Source organism: Lactuca saligna, chromosome 8, assembly GCF_052625555.1.
Source record: "Lactuca saligna cultivar CGN05327 chromosome 8, ASM5262555v1, whole genome shotgun sequence".
NCBI classification, from domain to species: domain Eukaryota; kingdom Viridiplantae; phylum Streptophyta; class Magnoliopsida; order Asterales; family Asteraceae; genus Lactuca; species Lactuca saligna.
The window spans coordinates 77,338,839-77,360,037 of record NC_136424.1 but is presented as its reverse complement, the minus strand read 5'-3'; the positions used below and the strand labels follow the sequence as shown (position 1 = coordinate 77,360,037).

Below are 21,199 nucleotides of genomic sequence, written 5' to 3'. Positions count from 1 at the left end.
CTATCATCTACCACAATACAGTAACCTAAAATTATGCATATCATCCAAAAAGTTCAAAATTACCTCAAGGTTAATCAAATTTGTACGAACAAGTGTTTGAATGGGATGACCACCACAATGTTCCAGCCACTGCCAACAGAACCGATGCTGCTATCCTGTCAGGTGAGCGACGTCGTTGTTGCTGCTGAGCAGATGTACGATCTGAAGCAGCAATAAAGGATGAATCAATAGATCGAACTCAGCATGGAATTGAGAGGCAAGTCAACGAGAAAGCCAATTAGGATGTGATTTCGGATTAGGTTTTCCTTTGAGAGGCTTCGAAGATGGCGATGCAGGTTGACTGTGGTGGAGGTGATTTCAAGGGCGAAGGAGAGATTTGACTATCATTTAGGGCTTTGAGAGGAAATTGTTGGCTTTTGGAAGAAATAGGAGGGAACGAAAATAAAACGAGGTAAAGAAAAAAAAGCAGGAAAAGTTTTTTCTACGAGGGTTTGGCGAGGGCCAGGAAAAAAAAAAGCCTCTACTTTTTGCAATCCATCGTTGTTCCCTCATTAAGAGGTTTTACTTTCTGAGGGTTTAGTGAGGGACAATTTTTGTCGATAAAATCTTACCAATCCGTCGTAAATCCTTCGTTAATGCCTCTCTAAAACTCTATAATTATTTTGATTGAAATTTTTGTGCTTTCCATTGCTGATCCCTCACTAAACTATCGTTGATTAGCTACGGATAGAATCTGTAGCTAATTCCCTTGCTGTAGGTGGTGTTTCTAGTAGTGATCCTTCTTCTCCTCATCTTCCTCCTCCCCCTCCTCTCTATCTATTTCTCTCTAAACATAAACACACCTGCAACTCCAAATACACACACACAAGGAACTCGAACACATACCAACATCAAACTTATCACAAAATCTATAATAAAAATGAAGTGTAAACATTGATTACTATAAAAAAAATAGCTCCAGTATTTCAAAATTAATATCGATGCTCCATCAAAACTTCATCTCAAATCAGAAACAAAATTATTCAACATACTAATTCAATCAAAAAACCGTTTAACATATTCAACCCACAATAATCCAACACAAATATCATCCTAACACGGAATCAACTGAAATCTGGAAAAATACCCAAGAACACTTCAATGGAGAAAATCTTAAAAATTGGAACAAACCATAAAAATCCCAGAATCCAAAACTACATCCCTAAAAACATGTCAGAGTTTCAAGATTTCTGAAAAGTATTGTCATAAGCATCATTCTGATTACTTACAAGAAGAAAATGATGAACCTGTAGGCGAAGAACTCTTGAACATATTTACTTTCAAACTTCAACCCTAAGATAATCAGATTAAAGCGAGTTACAAGTGTTCTGATGTTGGATTCGATCGTATTATCATCTAGGGTTTGGGAAATCAGTTTTGTTCTTTGTACTCTAGCCTAGGGATATGTAATTGATCTTGAAATTGGGAATGTAAGATGTGCAGGAGAAATATGATTTGTTGATGATTTAATTGGGAACTAAGGATGAACAAGGAGCAAGTCGATGTACTTCTTTCATCATGTGCGTGAGTGTGTGAGGGATAGAGGGTTCTACCGACGGTGGGTATAAAGAGGGGATGATAGTGGTGGTAGTGAAATTAGGATGTTGAACCAGACTCCGGCGAGGCCGTTGTTTCCTCCGGTGAGGTCTTTGTTTACTCCGGGGAATCAGTTGTCGAACAAGTAAAGAGTCTTGAGACTCCGGCAGCTCCAAAGCTCACCTGGGATTTTTCTGATGAGTTTGATGGAGATTAAAATCAAGTCTTGGAGGTTTTCAAGGTTGCCAATTAAAGACGGGATTGGGATAAGAAGTTCTTCGTGTGTGTGTGTGTGTGTGTGTGAGAGAGAGAGAGAGAGAGAAAGAGAGAGAGAGGTGGAGGTAAGTGGGTGGGTGTTAATTATTTTCTTTTCTTTTTATTTTTAAATTAAAATAGTATTTTAATAATTATAAAAATACAAAAAGGAAAATAAAAGGGCAAAACCGTCTTTTCATGTTTTTTTGGACCAAAAACCCAGAAAAACTTTGATTTTGGACCTTCTATGCAAGTCGAAAACTTTTTGGACCTTATCCAAAGATTTTTGCAAACCACAAGGACCAAATTTGCAGTTTTGTCAAATAATAAATATAAGATAAAACTTCAAAAATGGTCCCTGTGGTTCCTGAAAATATCAATTTTAATCCCTAAATTCAAAAAACCTTACAGATGGTCCTTGTGGTTTCAAAACTTTTAATGTTTAATCCTTCCGCCTAACTCTGTCAGCTTTCTACCGTTAAGTGAGAGGTATTTTCGTCATTTCAATATCCGGGGACCATTTACGAGGTTTTCTCTTATTATCTTAATTTTTTAGTAAAAAAAAAAAAAGAAAAAAACGAAAGAAACTCTCTCTCTCTCTCTCTCTCTCTCTCTCTCTCTCCCCTATTGCTTTGAGACTTATACAGTACGTATTCTTATAGCTTCATCTTCCCCAAAAATCCAAACCAACTTTAACCTTGAATAATCATCGTATCCATCAGATTGGGCAAGGAACAGACGAACGAAAGGCAGATCGATAGGAGGTTCGGTGCGGCTGGGAAATCACTAGGAGGGAAAAGGGTGTCTGTTGAGACCGATAACCCCTTGTTGGTTTACGCCTCTTCTTCATTGATCGGGAAAGGGAAGAAGGAACACGAATGAAAGCAGTCAAAATGGTGGTCTGATGGTTAAATAGATTGTAAGAAGGCAACGATCCTCAGGGGTGTTTGGTTGTTTCCGATCAACGGGAGGAGGGGTGGAGCAGGGCTGTCTCCATTTTGTCTTCTGGTTGCTCCGGTGACTAAAACGGAGAACCCGTTTCTTGGTGAACTTTTAGGGAGGAAGAGAAGGATGGGATGGGGATCAGAGTGTTTACCAGAGAAACCAGTGGTAGAATTTTGTGGTGACAAACGGTGAGGAATGATGCGATAGTGGGGGCAACGAAGAATGATTTGATTCACGAGAGAGAGAGAGAAAGAGAGAGAGAGAGAGAGAGAGAGAGAAGGTGTTTAATATTAAATAATTATATTTATTTATTTATTTTAAGTTAAAACAAAACTTCATAAATGGTCCTTATGGTTGTGAAATGACAGAAATGTCCTTCACTTAACGGCTAAATGTTAACGGAGTTAGCGAAAAGGATAATTTGTTAAAAGTTTTGAAACCACATGAGCTATCTGTGAGGTTTTTTGAACTTAGGGACTAAACTTGATATTTTCAGAAACCATAGGGACCATTTTTGAAGTTTTGTCTAAATATAAAAATAAAAGTCAATAAAGTCAATAAGAAATAAGAGCGGGAAGATTAAAGATATACACCTATGAAAACCTTTCATGACCAATTATGGTTTGCTTTATGTACTGTTGTCTCACTTCTTTAATCATCTACGAGTTAGACAAAAAGTAAACACAAATGTGTAGTTGCATGTTATGAAAAAAAAATTATATTATTAAAAGATGTTTGATGTTATAAGTTAAGTTTCTTTTAAAAAGCAATAAACAAAAAAGATAATGAACATGTGATTTTGGAAAAATATAAGGAAATGAGCTTATTTTACGTATTTATCAATTTGACCATTATTTTTTGAAATTTGGTATTTTAACAATCTAGGTTAATTACTAAAATGACCTAAAAAGTGATGTATATGGAAAATAATCATTTATTATGTATAATAAATTAGCAGAATACAATTTTTTATATAACTGTTTTACAAATGATTCCTAATGTAAGTTTTTAACTAAACATGAATTTTATTTGCAAAAAATTAAAGATATTTTGGCAAAGTCTATTTTCGACTTGAATTATAAACGTTCAAAAATTGATCATTTTGTAAGGCTAAGCGGAGTGGAACTCGTTATGGATCTCGCCAATCTCGCCAACCATGCTAGAACACCACCCCTAGCTCTCTCTAGGGGGGTTGCTACCAGAAACGTGCCAACAGTTTGGCGAGAAAAGAGAGAAGGTCTTGGACGATTTTGGTTGGGTGGAGTGTGTTTGGCTGAAGTGCTTCCTTCTTGACTCAGTTTAATTGTTGAATCGCGATGTGAAGATCGAAAATGGAAAATGGGAGTCTCGCTGCAATCAATTTTGTTGGAGGAAGAAGAAACAAAAATTTGAATTGGACAAAATAAGACCTCCAAAAATCTTATATTTATACATCACACCCCATCTTAATCTCTATCACAAGCCAAGTTTCTGAAATTACCAAAAGGACCCTGCACTTAAATATTTATTGTTTGTGGTTTTAAAAAATAAAGTTTGTTTAATATTTGTGAACAAAAAAATGTTTGTATATTAAAATAAAATAATTTAATTAAATTAGAAAAAAATCAAAAATAATATAAAATAGAGTGTCAGGAGTGTTACCCATAGGCAGATCCAAGGGGATCCCGGGATACCCCTAAAATTTTTTTCGATAGTGTAATTTTTGTTTACGAATCTTTTAAATTTTTTCGATATAATGTATATATACGCATCCCTTCAGTTATAAAACAAAACAAATAGGAGAGTTACTGGTTAAGGTGTTGGTTTATTGAAGTAAAGATCTCAGGTTTAATTCTTTCTCTTATATATCCTTTGGCTATTTTTTTTTTATTTTCCCAGCTATTCTATCCCACATCGCCAAGCATATGTAAACTAAACCATTTTTGTCTATTATATAATTCTGCTATCCTCATACTTCATTTGATGTCTACTTTGAATCCAACATCGATTCAAGTATCAAAATCTACTTCAACTTCATGTTTATATAACAATATTTGAGGTTTGCTAAGGATTCGATTAAGGTTTGGGTTTAAAACCGAAGCGGAACCGGAAAAAGCCAAGTACCCCGGAAAAAAAAATTGGATTACCCTAAATATAAAATTGGGATATCCCTTTACTTTGGTCCTGGCTCCGCCACTGGTGTTACCACTCCCTACCAAATGCTAAGATTAAGTGCTAAATAGTTAAAAATGATGTGACACTAAAAAATCTGACGCAACGAGGTGTTAGGAGTGTTAGCACTCTCCCGAGCCTAATAAAACACCTTCTATTGATATCCACTACAAGGCATCATCAATTTGTAAAAGAAATTGCATTTTGTGAAAAGATGCTTTTAATAAATGGACAACGCTAAATATTTAAAAATAAATTATATCGTAATAATGAGGGGAGTGGTTCCTCTACTTGTTATAATTTTTGTTCTTTCATGTCATTTTTACCATATTATTCTTTTTTTTTTTGTCACATTAATCGGATGATGTTATATTTCATTTTTTAAACTGTTCAATTTAAATTAAAAACTTAAATTTCATTAAGTAAAATTAAAAATTACATAACAAGACCTTAAAGCATTAAAACATAACAATAAATAAGTATGAATAAAAATTATCCTTTATTTTTTTCCTTAATTGCGGTTTTTACCATTAGAGCAGCTTTGAGATGGTTTCCGAAAACGTAACTCATGTATTGCATTAACAATTGCATGTTGAGTCGGTTATTTTCATGTGCCTTGTGCGAACTCCACATGCTTTTTCAAATTCGTATTTAACTCCACAAACTTCACTCTTATATATATCTTGTATTTCATCCAAAGGGATGACACCCTGACGAACTTGACGGAGTAGTTTTTCCTTTTCTTTTGGATTTATCATTCCCATCAGACGAGTAGTTTGTTGTATTTCTAGTATGTTATCATCGTCGTATCAGACACGAGCATCCAATGATGTTGTGTAGTTTTTCCAACGAGTTTCCACATGTAACTTTTTTTTTCAATATTCCAAAAATCTAAATACTTGAAATTCTTCCTGCTTTCCTCCTGTAGAGTGCCTTAGATAAAATGGTTGTCTCCCTTTTCCCTTAGTTGACCAAGTTTGTTTGACAAACGGTGAAACTTTGTAACAACTTTGTTTATGATATATCATTTTGTGCAAATTTTGTCTTTGCTTTGGTAATCGTCTCGTTTTATTTCTTTGAGAAAATGTGTCCTATCTTGGATAAAAAAAAAAGGTCTCCTTTTTGGTTGTTGCCGACCACTGAGTCCTCCAATATATTGCCCATGTATGAGCCAATACTGTTTTTCTTGTGGTTACCATGCTTTAGATTCAGCCCTCCCTTTTCCTTTTTAGAGGTTCGGCATTTTATTTGGTGTTGGTGATTTTAACGTTATCAATATATTTTAGTATAGTTATTGTTAATATTGAGATAGGTCGGGTTCTATTTACTCACAAAGACTAGAGGTGCGGGGTGCACACTCGAAGTGATAAATGTGAACTTAAGAATACATGGGTCTTAAGGCAGCGCCCCTGAGTACATGGTTCCAAGGGGTAGCGCCCATTGCGGGGTCCAAGAGGTAGATCCATTGTCGATGGTTCCGTTATGTAGGGGCAGCACCCCTAAAAAGATTACTATAATAGGAAAGAATCCGAACATTCATTTTCCTGCCAAAAACAAATGGTGACACTATTATGATGTACGAATTGGTTATGTCTAATAACCACATTTCTAATTATCATTTTTTGGTGCCAAAGTGGATGTAACCACTTTTAACCAACTTTTTCTCATGTATAAGAACATATAAATGTTTCAAAAAAACGGTTGGATTTTTCATATACTCGAACTTGATAGTCATATTCTCTCTGTCTCATCAAACACAAAACATCAAATTACTTTTTGCGTTTCAGATTTAGAAATGACCTGATTTCTAAATTGTCATTCTTAGATTATCTCACATGTGATTTCGTGATACCCCTATTATAGGGTCGAAATCACATATTTTGGAAAGTAATTGCAATCATGATTCTCAAATTATCAAAGTTTATATTTATATTTTTAAGACCTAAAATCTAACATTCATGTTCATTTCGTGGTTGTGGTTGTGGTTGGGGTTTGGGTTTAGGTTTTGATTGGGTGAAATAGTTGAATTTTGGGATAAAAGTTGATTGAGTTGCATTGGAAACTCAATATACATCAATCGCATATCGCCATACATTGCGTTCGAAGAGTAGATAAGGTTGTCAAATTGTTCCCCATAGTTTGTGGATGAGGGATCATAATCGAATATGCTTCATATGAGCGTGTTTGAGAGAATTATGATTATCTACGTCATAAATTGTTTTCAATATTTATTCCATCATATTAATATGTATAAAATGATTATGCTACTTCAATTATTATTTTAATTACTTATCCACATATGATTTTAATACACGCAGGCGATATGAGACTCTCCAAACTGTGAGGTTTCTAAGTTGTAGCTCCTATGTATCAAAAAGTTGAAAAAATAAACAATGTTGCAATTATATTAATCATGATGCATTGGTTTCATTAAAGACGGGGATGATGGGAAACCCTAAATGGATTTAAATGGGAGACATGGAGTAGATTCACGGGGTTTAAAGTGCTGCAACATGTACATTACAATTATACCCCTATAACCATGAATAAAAAGGTTACAAATACTTGGACTCTAATACATTAACCAAAAAGGGGCAAAATTGTAACTTTCAAGATGAACTCATTTACTCCAACTCATCTTCATCAGAATCAGGATCTTCCACTTCACTTGCAGTCTCTGAATCATCTTTCTCAGATGAGCTGCTACTATCACCAGATAGGTTACGCCTTTGAAACTTAACTCCATCTTTCTTCTTTTCAACACTTATTTCTTTTCGTTTCTTCCCACTTCCATTTGCATCAGATCGCATAGCATGTGCAGCAGCAACAAACACATCGTTCATGGAATCAGCAATCTTTTCATCTTCATTTTCATCATTCCCCTTATTATCAATGAAGAACTCTACATCTTCATCCGTCTTCCCTGCATCTCCCTTATATGAGGGTTGACCAAAGTCTGACCTTGAACTGTAAAGGACTAATTTTTCCCGATGCTTTGACATGAAACCATCACAAAAACTCAAACCTTGGCCCTCGAGTTCAAGCATCCACTCTGAAATATCATCAGTCAGGAAAAAAAAAGTCAAACATAGAAAGAAGTTAAGACTTACTTAGAAAAGCCATAGGTGATGATCCCTTAGGTTGACTTGTTCTTCCATGGTTGCCAAGCTCACTTGTAGCCAATTTAGTAATAAGTGTAGGTAAATGAGAGCCCGAGAATGCATTTGTATAAGAAATAGCCTTTGAATGATCCTTGTTTTTCCTATAAATATACGATTATATAACATTTTTGATATTGGAGTTTTGTATATTGAAGAATTTAGGAAGATTAATATACCTAAATAACTCAATGGCTTCATGGGACACCATAATTCTTGCCAAAATGTTATTCTTTATGTGGTTAATAGGAAGATGGTTTACTTTGTGTATATGGAGGAATGAATAGTCAGGTAATATAACAACATCATATAACAGTTTCCTCAAAAATGATTCATCTTCAGAACTCTGTAAACCAAATCATGTAGTATAATCATGTTATCAATTATATAATCAGGTGCTTAAAGTTAACATGATTCCAATGAAAAGGACTAACCAATAAGGATGTCATTGTCAAATTCGGTTCCAGCAGCATCTTAATGAGCATATCTGAAACATAAAAGATACTGATTAACAAGAAAACAGATAGAGAGTCGATATGTAAAAGAAAGTTTATTGGGTATTTACCGAAGAAGTAAAAGCTATGAAATCCAGTTATGGAAGAAACAGCCCAAGTCCTCAACTCATTCTGCACCTCCTCTTTTGAACTTCCTTCACTTAATTTCAAAGATAATTTCAACATAAAAGACTCCAAAATCACAGCTCCAGCCAGCAATCCAATAACACAGCTACTTTCATCTGTAACCCAATTTATAATTTCATCACTTAAAAGTGGGAAAAACTGCTTCAGTCGATTTCCAGTAGCTTCACCATGCACCCAAATCGAAACCAGGTCGATTATCGGCCTAACTAAAGCAGAATCCTCATCACTGTTTGATCCGTCAGAACACACGTTAAAGTACCCCAAAATTACATCGAGAAATTTACTAATTTCTCTCCTTGCTTTCTTTCCTCGCTTCGAATCTACTACTTTTCTCTTCGAATCAACAACTACTGTATACAATTTGAAGATGACAGGAGCAATTAAGGCGATACAGGTTGAAGAACTACATGAAGCCGAACAAGCTGTTATTGATTGAAAAAGGTCCTTCACAGCTAGAACTTGATCCAAGATATCATCTTTTGAAGAAATTTTTGGATGAAAAGTTAAACCCGAAAAAATCCAGATACTTTCGAGAAGTGGGATAGGTTTAGCTTGCATCAATTCGAGAAATGTCGAGGTAAAGGCAGATAAATCAGAGCTAGGGTTTTGAAGCGAGTCTAAGAGGCTCTGGATCGATTGATTAACTGCTAGCTCGTATTCATCGCTTGTGAAGAACTTCAAGGTCTGTGGCTTGACGGGGTTTTGGGGATCGACTAGAGCCATGTTGTGAAATTTCAAAAGAAGTTAACCAAAAACCCTAGTTTGACGGAAGGAGAAAGGGAAAGGGCTAGGGTTTAAGTAAGTTTTCCTCATCAACGGAAAAACAGTCTTTGAAAGTATTGGATCATTTGTCATAACTACCCCCTAAAAGAGTAATATAATGACAAATTATAACAGCATATTGTAATCAGAGGGGACACAAGCGGTCCCAGTGCCCGTGTTTAACAGTTTGAGGATTACAAATGGCCGTCAAGGCCGGGCTGATGCGCCTGCGACACGAAGCAGGGCTTTTCAGCTTACTGTAGAGGAGGCACGAGTAGCTCCTGACGTGGTGATATGTATGTATCTTTCTCTTATCTCTTTATCGATATTGTTTGTTACTTATGTTTGCATGTTTTGTTATAACATCGTTCTTAGTGAACGATATATCCGCTTTGGTACTATTTGATTTGGGTGCCACCCGATCTTTTGTGTCGCCCGCGCTTAGCAAGCAATTTGTAAGAGCTCTGGAGGAGCTGGGTTGCCTATTCGATGTGGAGATAGCAGATGACAGGACCGTCAGGGTCACGAGGGTTCACAGAGGATGTACGCTACAATTATTCGATCAACAATTTTCGGTAGACCTGGTTTCTATTCCCAAGCGTGGGAATAAGGTTATAGTGGGTATGGATTGATTGAGCCCCAATGGGGCAGTGATTGATTGTGAGCAAAAGCTAGTGAGGGTTCGCACCTCTAGTGGGGGAGAGTTAGTGATCCATGGCAAGAGGCCGCAACGCGGACCATTTTTATGTTCAGCAGCGAGAGTGAGGCGCCACCTTTAGTAGGGTTGCGCAGGATACGTCGTCTATGTCATGGATACCCGGGAGAAGGGTAAGGCGGCAGTTGACGATGTACCAATAGTACGAGAGTACCCGGACGTATTCCTAGAGGATTTACATAGAATACATCCAGAGATACAGGTTGAGTTTAGGATTAACCTGGTCCCTGGTGTGGCTCAGATAGCCACGACACCATATCAGTTGTCTCCTACCGAGATGCAAGAGTTGTCTACGTAGCTGCAAGAGCTACTAGACAAGGGTTTTATCAAGATGAGCAGTTCACCATGGGGAACCCTGATCCTGTTTGTAAGAAGAAGGACGGGTCACATCGCATGTGCATAGACTACCGAGAGATGAACAAGGTAACAATAAAGAACCGTTACCCACTTCTGAAGATAGATGATTTGTTTAACCAGCTTCAGGGAGCATCTTGGTTCTCCAAGATTGATTTATGGTCAGGGTATCACCAGATGTGATTCAGGGAGGATGATGTGCAGAAGGCTGCCTTTAGGACTCACTATGCTCATTATGAGTTTGTGGTGATGTCGTTTGGGCTCACCAATTCTCCAGCTGCGTTCATGGATCTCATGAACCTCGTGTGCAAATCGATGCTTGATCAGTATGTAATAGTCCTCATCGATGATATCTTGGTTTACTCCAAGACACATGAGTAGCACGAGGAGCACCTGAGGGGGGGATAGACTTCTTACGAAGTTCTCCAAGTGTGAGTTCTCGTTGTGTGAGGTGTAGTTTCTTGGGCATCTCGTCAACCAGAAAGGTATTCTATTAGATCCGGCCAAGATAGAGGTCGTGATGCAGTGGGAGATTTCGAGGTCTACAACTGAGATTTGGAGTTTCCTGGGTCTAGCAGGGTATTACAAGAGATTTATTCAAGACTTCTCAAGGATTGCAGTTCCGTTGACCCGACTGACCAAGAAGTTGGTGGTTTTTCACTGGGACCTGAGCAGCAGGCAGCCTTCGAGACCCTCAAACAACGGTTATGCTAGGCACCGATTCTAACCTTGCTAAAGGGAGATGATGATTTTGTAGTCTACTGTGTTGCTTCGATCATAGGCATGGGAGAAGTGTTGGTGCAGCGGGGCCATGTGATAGCTTATGCCTCGAGACAGCTGAAGCCTCACGAGGGTAACTATCCGACGTACGATTTAGAGCTGTGGGCCGTGGTATTCACCCTCAAGATTTGGCGACACTACCTCTATAGGGTCCGTTGTACCATTTACACGGATCACAAGAGTTTGAGGTACCTCATGGACCAGCCAAATCTGAACATGAGGCAACGTTAGTGGTTAGATGTGGTAAAGCACTACGATTGTGAGATCCTTTACCACCCGGGCAAGGCCAACATAGTGGCTAACGCTTTGAGCTGTAAGGCGGCAACAACCCCGATTCGAGACATCTGTCTGAGGATGACAGTGATTACTCCATTATTGGAGCAGATCCGAGAAATGCAGGTTGAGGGCCTGAAGGAGGAGCGCCGGAAGTGCGAACGGATTATAGACCAAGTAGCCTCCTTTGATTATGACAACCGTAGGTTGTTGACCCTGCATGGGAGGGTTAGGGTACCGTACTGGGGTGGAGTACGAAAGATACTGATGGATGAGGCCCACAAGTCCAGGTTCTCTATCCATCCCGGGGCGACGAAGATGTACAATGATCTTCGACCTGGTTACTGGTGGCCCTACATGAAGCGGGATGTAGCCTGATACATAGAGAGATGCCTAACCTGTAGGAAGGTCAAGGCAGAGCACCAGAGGCATCACAGAAAAATGCAACCGTTAGACATCCCCGTGTGGAAATGGGAGGACTTACTGTGGATTTTTATCACTAAGTTTCCCAGGATCGCACGTGGGTTGATGTGATTTGGGTTATCGTGGATCGGTTGACCAAGAACGCTCACTTCATACCGATCTAGGAGAGCATCTCGTCCGAAAAGTTGGTCGATATTTACGTGCGAGATGTAGTGGCATGACATGGAGTGCTCGTCTCAGTGGTGTCAGACCGAGATGTCCGTTTTACTTCCAAATTTTGGAAGCAGTTTCACGACGAGGTGGGTACTCGTCTCCATTTCAACACTGCTTTCCACCCCCATATGGACGGACAAAGCAAAAGGATGATTTAGACTCTCGAGGACATGCTTTGAGCACACGTTTTGGATTTTGGTGGCAGTTGGGATATGTATCTTCCGTTAGCGGAATTTTCGTATACCAACAGTTACCACACTAGTATAGATCGGCCTCCCTTCGAGATGCTCTACAGGAGGGAGTGTAGGACCCCAATTTATTGGGATGAGGCCAGTCAGAGGGTTATGGAGAGTATGGAGGTAGTACTCAAGACCACCGAGCGGATCCAGCAGGTCTGGAGCAGGATTCAGACTGCTCAGAGTCGCCAGAAGAGCTACGCCGACAAGCGGCGTTCAGACTTGAAGTTTCGGGAGGGCGACATGGTCCTCCTAAAGGTGTCACCCTGGAAGGGTGTCATATGGTTCCAGAAACGGGGCGATCTGGGCCCCTTGTATATCGGCCTCTTAAGAGTCATAGCTCGGGTGGACAAAGGTAACGTACAAACTGGATCTTCCCACTGAGCTCATCTAGATCCACAACACCTTCCATGTTTCCCAGCTATGGATGTGCTTAGTGGATGACACGATGGTTGTACCCTTAGAGGATATTCAGGTTGATGATAGCCTGAATTACATTGAGAGACCGGTGACGATTCTAGATCGCAAGACGAAGGAGCTGAGGAACAAGAGGGTCGAGCTAGTGAAGGTGCAGTGGTAGCACCGTAAGGGCTCGGAGTGGACTTGGGAGCCCGAGGAGGAGATGAGGGAGCACTACCCAAAGTTGTTTTCAGACACAGTAGACTTCGAGGACGAAGTCTAAGACAAGTGGGGAGAATTGTAACGTCCCGTTCTTGGTACGCATCTAATTTATTTAAGTATGTATTTTGTAAGAGCTAATCGACGAGTTGGTACCCCTAACTCGTTGAGTAGATGCCGATTTGGATGTGGGATTTAAGTGGTCTACTCGACGAGTCGAAAGCCTTGACTCGACGAGTAGGTCCGTCAGGAGGAAACCCTGATCTTTAAGGTTTGCACCCTATTTAAGCATCATATCAGGCCTCCACCCCAGCCTCCATCACCTCCACAACCCACTCTCGAAAACCTAATCATCCTTGTGTGTTATTAAGTTAGTTTCTTGCCATTTTGTGTGATTTGAAGCTAGGAGAAGGAAGGAGACCCTTGGTGATTCAAATAGAAGTAGTAGATATAGAGCTTGTGTTGCATTTCAGACCCTTTGGATGTATAAAGCTTATATCTTGGCTTCTTTTCACTTAGATATTCTTCTAGGGTTGCATGTTGTCATTTTGGGCCATTTCCAAAGCCACGACCCCATTCCATGCATTAGGTGTCACACCCCAAAACCTGAACGACGGAAACATTCCGGGGCGGAGGACGTCATGTATAGTATCACAACAATGCAAAGTACTAAATAAGCAACAACATCATCCATTGCATTAATAGTATAATTTCATATAAGTGTGTTCTTTAAATAGTAATAAGACACCAAAAATGAATAACCAAAATAAGACGAGTCTTGATTATGCTCCATCTTCTCAAAACCTGCCATCGGCACAGGTCTACTGATGACTTGAAAATACAAGTTATTTTGAAAGAGAGGATCAACATTTAAGTTGGTGATTTCATAAGTATTTAGTGTCAATGTTTGTATAAGTTCGATGAAAATGTTTTTAAATGTATAATGTAAATGTTTGTATATGTTTGAAAACTCCTAGAAAATTCTATATTTTCTACTATTATAAAAAGTAGCCTTCTACCAAGACCCGACTGTTTCATATGTTTGTTTTTCTGTAAAAGTGAATGCTTTTCCCACATATGACTATCATTACCAAAATATAGTTTTATATTACCCTTTATGTGAGAAGATCACAATTTGAATATAATGGGAAAATATATTTGTACTGCAATATTATTTGTATTAACTACTGAAGTAATAACTACCTTAAAACCAATGGTTTAATTAAGGCAAAATGTGATAAGATTGTTACCATACTAAACTGACTATAACACGATGATGAAAGACGTCGGAAGAAATAACATTTGGCACCCGTAGACTTGCAAATGCCATTGTAGCGAACAACAAAGGTGTAGGATAGTCAATCCAGTATAGATCTATACGCAAAATCATGCTCTCCCTCCAGGAGATTCTGGTTACAAAACGTGACACAACGAAATGGTCGCTGTGTCATGAAGTAGTATCTCACATTATGTTATTTCTAAACCTTGTTATAGTATACTTGTTATAGCAATAGTATTCTATGTATAGTATTCTCTATATAGTATTCTCTGTATAGTATTCTCTGTTATAGTATTCTTTGATATAGTATTCTATGTTATAGTATTTGTATATGATAGTATTCTCCTAAACTATACCTATTATAGTTTACTAGTGATTTATGTAGTTTGAATGGATGTATACCTTTGCTACCCAAGGTACTGAACTGATTGATAATAATTTTACATCTACATATTTATACATAATATATAACTAAGATTTAGACGAAACTCGGATAAATAAACGATACCGTAAGTCCACATCCAAACAAGGAAAAAGAAATAAAGCGAGTTAGCAGTCCTAAGTCCTTTAAACATTATTTATATAACTATACATATATAGACATGCTTTTGACAGTATATAAGTTTAAAAGAGGGTTTGTAATACATTTAAAGAGTTTTGAAAAATAAATAATAATGACTTGATGTCAGTTTATAGAACGATTTAAAAGTAGTTTGTTTGATAACACAATTTAAAGTCAATGAAATCCTTTGTTTGAAACACATTTTGAAGTATATGAAATCCTTTGTTTGAAACATAGTTATAAGTCACATGTGATTGATTATATAACTAACATGTTTTCTACTTGTATTCCCCCCCATAAAAACATTTAAAAGCATTTAAAAGATAAGTTAAGGGGTATGAACTCACCTGTAGTGAGTAACTCGAATGTAGGATCGATAAAGGATGCTAAGTTTCAAGTGAAGACTTGAACACAATGGATCCTAAATAGCATATAATGACACACATATATGTATCTAATTAGTGTTTATAACATCTAATCATGAAATGAAACATCCTTAGGGACTAGGTAACACTTGTATTGAAGTGTTAAACCACATAGGATTGCATATAAGGGAAGTATGGCCTCACATAGGAGTTTACGGCCAACATGTATGTCCTACATGAGTTTATGACCAAGAGGTTCATGTCCCTAAGAGTTTAGGGCCGTAAACTCATGGTATTTTGTACCAAATTATGTGTTAAGGTCTTACAATTCATTAGGAAGTGTTCTAGGTTCAAGTCTAAGCCTTAGGAAGGAGTTGTGGCACAATTGCACCACAAATTAGCGTTTACGGCCCAAGGAGATTGCCTTGGCCGTAAACACCTTTTTTTTCTTGAGTTTCGTGATGTTTTCTAGTTGTTTAACAAGTGTTTCAAGCATATAAGAAGCTAAGAGTAGTGTACTTACTTATAAGAAGCTTGTAAGGGTGTTTAAGGTCCAAGAACACTAGTGTGTGTTCTTGATGTTCTTGGTGAAATGAAGAACACCCGAAGATCTATCAAAATGAAGAGATTTCATGGATGGAATCATGTACAATCACTAGATAAAGAGATGTAACAACAAATCAAAGGAAAGAATTCTTACATTTTTGGAAGATCAAGTTGACGATCTTATGATACTTGAGAGAGAATTCGGGTTTATAGTCTTAAATGGAAGGGAAATGAGGAAAATGATGTAAACTCATGTATTAAACATGAGTTCACGGCCAACACATGAGTTTACGGCCCAAACATGAAGGTTTGGCCGTACACTCCTCATAATGGGTTTAAAGCTTATTTAGGGTACAACGAACTCAAGCAAATACTTCCTGACACCCGATTCTTTCATATACTAGGCTTAAAACACTCAAACAGACTCTGAAAAGTGTTAAAAGATAGCAGAAACGAGTATGACTTTGATTGAATTGGTTGAATATACAAGATAGAAATTTCGAGTTGTCACATCATCCTCCCGTTAGAGAGAATTTCGTCCCGAAATTAGAGTTTAAGCAAATAAGTAGTTACAAATAACTAAGTAAAAAGATGAGGATATTTCAGTTTCATCTGATCCTCATGCTCTCAAGTGAATTTAGGTCCTCGCTTAGCATTCCAGTGAACCTTCACTATCGGGATACGACTTTGCTTTGTTTGCTTGATCTCACGGTCCATGATCTCTACAAGTTCTTCCACGAAGTTGAGGCTCTCGTTGATCTCGATCTCGTTGAGTGGGATTACAAGAGCCTCGTCGGATAGACACTTTTCAAGTTCAAGACGTGGAAATTAGAATGTACGTTACTAAGTTCGCGAGGTAGATTGAGTTTGTAAGCTACATGGCCGATTCTAGTGAGAATCTCGAAAGGCCCTATGTATCTTGGATTGAGCTTCCCACGCTTTTCGAAGCGTATCAAGCCCTTCTAAGGTGAGACTTTTAAAATAATGCGGTCTCCCACTTGGAATTCCAAAGGTTTCCTTCGTTTGTCTACGAGCTTTTCTGTCAGTCTCTAGAGGCTTTCAATCGTTCACGAATCTGAACTCTGTCGTTTCCCGTATGATCTCCAGACCTGTGAGAGTGCTATCAGGAACTCGTCCTTTAACTAACTGTGTGTCACTCACCTCAGCCTAGCACAGAGGGGATCTGCACTTCCGGCCATAGAGGGCTTCAAATGGAGCAGCCTTTATGCTCGTGTGATAATTGTTGTTGTAGGAAAATCGACAAGGGGTAAATGAGTATCCCATGCCTTACCAAAGTCGATTACACAGGCTCACAACATATCTTATAAGGTTTGTATCGTTCTCTCACTTTGCCCGTCAGTTTGCGGATGGTAAGCTGTACTCATGTCCAACCTCGTTCCAAGGGAACTTTGTAGTGATTGCCAGAACCTCGAAGTGCATCTGCTATCTCTATCGGAGATAATAGATATAGGAACACCATGCAGTCATACGATCTCCCTAATGTATGTTCTTGTGAGTTTCTCCATCTTGTCAGTCTCTTTGATTGGTAGGAAATACGTGGATTTGGTCAATCTATCGACGATGACCCAAATGGTATCAAGTCCACCCGTTGTCTTGGGCAACTTGGTTATGAATTCCATAGTAATCCGCTCCCATATCCACTCTGGTATCTCCAGTTGCTGTAGTAATCATGAGGGTTTCTGGTACTCGACCTTAACCTTTACGTAAGTAAGACATTTACTCACGAAGGTAGCAATATATGCTTTCATGTTAGGCCACTAGTATAGTTTCTTAAGATCCAGATACATCTTATCTGAACCTGGGTAGACGGAATATCTAGTGTTGTGCGCTTCAGTCATGACCAAGTCTCGGAAACCACCATGTTTCGGTGACCAGATACGATCCATGAGATATAAGACTCCACCACTCTTAACTTCTAAGTTCTTATCCATCCCTCTCTGGGATTCACTCGCCACAATTTGAGGTGTCAAGGCTTCTAGTTGAGCCTCCTTAATTTGTGTGGACAAGTGTGAATGGATGGTTATAGTAAAATATTTAACTCTCCGACCAGAGTATTCTTTCCGACTCAGAGCGTCAGCTACTACATTGGCTTTGTCGGGGTGATAAAAAATTTCGCTTTCGTAGTCATTGAGTAGCTCGACCCACCGTCGTTGTCTCATATTGAGCTCCTTCTGATCAAATATGTGTTGAATGCTCTTGTGTTCTGTGAAGATAGTACTCTTTGTACCATACAGGTAGTGTCTCCAGATCTTCAGAGCAAATACCACTGCTCCTAACTCAAGATCGTGTGTTGTATAGTTGACATCGTGTGTCTTAAGCTGTCTCGAGGCATAGGCAATGACCTTTCCTCTTTGCATAAGAACACAACCAGGCCCTTGGTTGGATGCATCGCAATACCCAACGAATCTTCTATCCCTTCTGGGATGGATAATATCGGTGCGGAGCACAAGGCTTGTTTCAGAGTTTGGAACGCCTTCTCTTGTTTCTCTTCCCAGTCAAAGGCCATGCCTTTTGGGTCAATGAAGTAAGTGGTTTCACGATACTAGAGAAGTTCTATATGAACATGCGATAGTAGCCAGCGAGACCTAGAAATTGACGAATTTCTGTAGGTGTCTTCGGTGTTGACCAGTTCTCAATGGCCTTGATTTTGGAAGGGTCTACATGAATTCCCTTTTCACTAACAACGTGGCCCAAGAATTTGACTCTTCGGATCCAAAAATCGCACTTAGAGAACTTTGCATAGAGCTTCTCTGATCATAATGTTTCTAAGACTGTTCATAGGTGTTGACTATGCTCCTCCTTACTTCGAGAGTAGATAAGTATGTCATCAATGAAGACAATGACGAAATGATCCAAGTAAGGACAACACACCCTATTCATTAGATCCATGAATATAGCTGGTGCGTTGGTTAATCCGAACATCATCACTACAAACTCATAGTGTCCATAATGAGTTCGGAAGGCTGTCTTGGGGACATCCTCTTCTAACACTCGTAACTGGTGATATCTAGATATTAGATCTATCTTCGAGAAGTAGTTTGCTCCTTCAAGTTGATCAAATAAGTTGTCAATGCGGGGTAAAGGATAGCGATTCTTGACGGTAAGTTTGTTCAGTTCTCTGTAGTCGATGCACATACGAAACGATCCGTCTTTCTTCTTCACGAACAAGACTGGTGCTCCCCATGGTGAGAAGCTTGGCCTAATGAATCCCTTCCTAAGAAGTTCGTTAAGTTGACTGGAAAGTTCCTGCATCTCTACTGGTGAAAGACGATAAGGAGATTTGGCAACTGGGGTAGCTCCTGGCACCAAGTCTATTCTGAACTCGACTTGGCGTTGCGGTGGTAATATCAGTAGTTATTTTGGAAAGATGTCGGAAAGTCGTGTACTTCTGGAATGTTATGAATGTCTTTCACTTCTTCACTCGTATCAACGGTGTGTGCAAGGAATACATGATATTCCTTTCGTAAGCACTTTCGAGCTTGAATACACGAAATGATACGAAGGTTCGTACGTGATTTGTCGTCGTAGATAACTAGAGTTTCATCGTTCAGGAGGTTAAGACGAACTGCTTTTTCAAAGCACATGATGTCGTCGCGAAGAAGACTTAACCAATCTATGCTGATTATGACGTCACAACTTTTAATTGAGACCGGCATGAGGTCGATTTGGAAAGAATGACCATCTAGAGTTAAAGTACAACCTATGTATATGCAGTTAGTGCTTTCCGTTTTCCCGTTTTCCATTTCTACAGTGAATGATTCCTCTAGTGCACGTGGTTTTTGTTTAAGTAAGGGAGCAAATTTATGGTTTACGAAACTCCTCTCTGCTTCACTATCGAATAGTATGCAAGCATAAGAATTATTGAGGAGAAACGTACCAGTAACCACCGTAGGATCAACTACAGCTTCCTCGTGACCTACCACCAAAACTCTTCCCACTCCGCCAGCATTTCCTGCCTTCGGGCAGTCTCTCTTGAAATGACCAACCTCGACACAACCATAGCAAGCCTGGCGCACAACAATGTTGTGGACTTGGTTAATTGGCCTCGCCAAAGCCTTGCAAAATTGGGCCGTATGACCTTTCCTGTTGCAGTTAGCGCAGTGCATTTCCCAGCAGGCACCATTATGATGGAAAGTGCATTTATTTCACTTGGGCAAATTCCCAATATACTGCTTCCTCAGCGTAGTAGTAGTAGGTGCAATCATGGCATGAACAACCACAACTTGCTGCTTCTTGGCAGAGTTCTGCGCTAATTTTCCCTTCTTGTTATCCCAAAACTTTCACTTGTTGTCATCGGCTTTGGAGGGTTCTTAGATTGCCAGGGTTGTTGTTGTTGTCGGGGTAGGGACTCCATGTTCAATGAGTCGTTGTGCCAATCGCTTGGCACTGTCGAAAGTAGTATGGTTCGAAAGTAGTAGGGACTCCATATTCCCATGAAATGGAGGCACTAGCCCCCAAATGTACCTCTCAATCTTCTTTCCCTCAGTGGGAACCATATTGGGACATAGCGCCACCAGATCGCTGAATCTGGTAGTGTAAGCCACTATGTTGGAGCCCTTCATGGTCAGGCCCGAGAGTTCTTGTTCCAGTTTTTGAACCTCTCCCCTCAGGCAGTATTCTTCAATCATCAGCCCTTTAAGAGCTTCCCAGCCCATAGCATTAGCCACTATTAGAGTTAGCGACTTGACATGGCTATTCCACCACGTCAGGGCTCTATCGCTGAAGGTGCATGCAACAAATTTGACTTTGCTTCCTTCGGTACAGGAACATATCTCAAAGATCGATTCCATTTTCTCGAACCATTGCGACAGAGCAATGATTCCACCGATTCCATTGAAGGTTTGAGGTTTACAGTTGGTGATGTCTTTATAAGAGCACTCTCGCGAGCGCACGATGATGTCGCATTGTGTGGAATGAACGACCATACCACCTCCGCTAGTACCCTGGTTGTTGTGGTATTGTGCCATGGTTGTCGCAACTACTGCAACATTAAGAGTTGTCGTATCGAATTGTGGAGGAGGTGTTTGAGATGAAGTTATCGGAGGATCACGCCTTGTTGACTTACGAGGAGGCATCTTTCAACTATAAGTTTAAAAATACGAGGAAAAAGGTAAGAATCCAATATTGAAATTAATGAATGAGTCCCATGAACTAAATCACCATAGTAACAACTTGATAAGAGTGTATGTTTGAAATAGAGACACAACAGTAGAGTAGGGAAAACACAAGAATAAATATTTTTCAACAGATTAGATAACTGTCAATATTATTGGTATTATTGATGTAACAAGTTCGGGAAAAATGACCTAACAGTAGGTCTTACATCA

At 39.1% G+C, this 21,199-nt stretch overlaps 1 protein-coding gene across 1 annotated transcript; it reads right to left on the bottom strand.

The window, feature by feature from the left end:
• Positions 1 to 7,304: 7,304 nt before the first annotated feature.
• LOC145012360 (uncharacterized) lies at positions 7,305 to 9,550 on the bottom strand. The gene is made up of 5 exons (XM_078971161.1): positions 8,650 to 9,550; positions 8,519 to 8,571; positions 8,264 to 8,430; positions 8,037 to 8,188; positions 7,305 to 7,978 (listed from the first exon to the last, which is right to left on the bottom strand). The coding sequence occupies exons 1-5, from the start codon at positions 9,446 to 9,448 to the stop codon at positions 7,551 to 7,553; spliced, it is 1,599 nt and encodes a 532-aa protein (XP_078827287.1). The 5' UTR covers positions 9,449 to 9,550; the 3' UTR covers positions 7,305 to 7,550.
• Positions 9,551 to 21,199: the final 11,649 nt, after the last annotated feature.

Coding starts and splice junctions, on each gene's coding strand:
- LOC145012360 (XM_078971161.1), bottom strand. CDS start 9,448: ATGGCTCTAGTCGATCCCCAAAACCCCGTCAAGCCACAGACCTTGAAG. Junction 8,572..8,649: donor TCATAGCTTTTACTTCTTCG/GTAAATACCCAA, acceptor TTTATGTTTCAG/ATATGCTCATTAAGATGCTG. Junction 8,189..8,263: donor GAAGCCATTGAGTTATTTAG/GTATATTAATCT, acceptor GTATATTTATAG/GAAAAACAAGGATCATTCAA.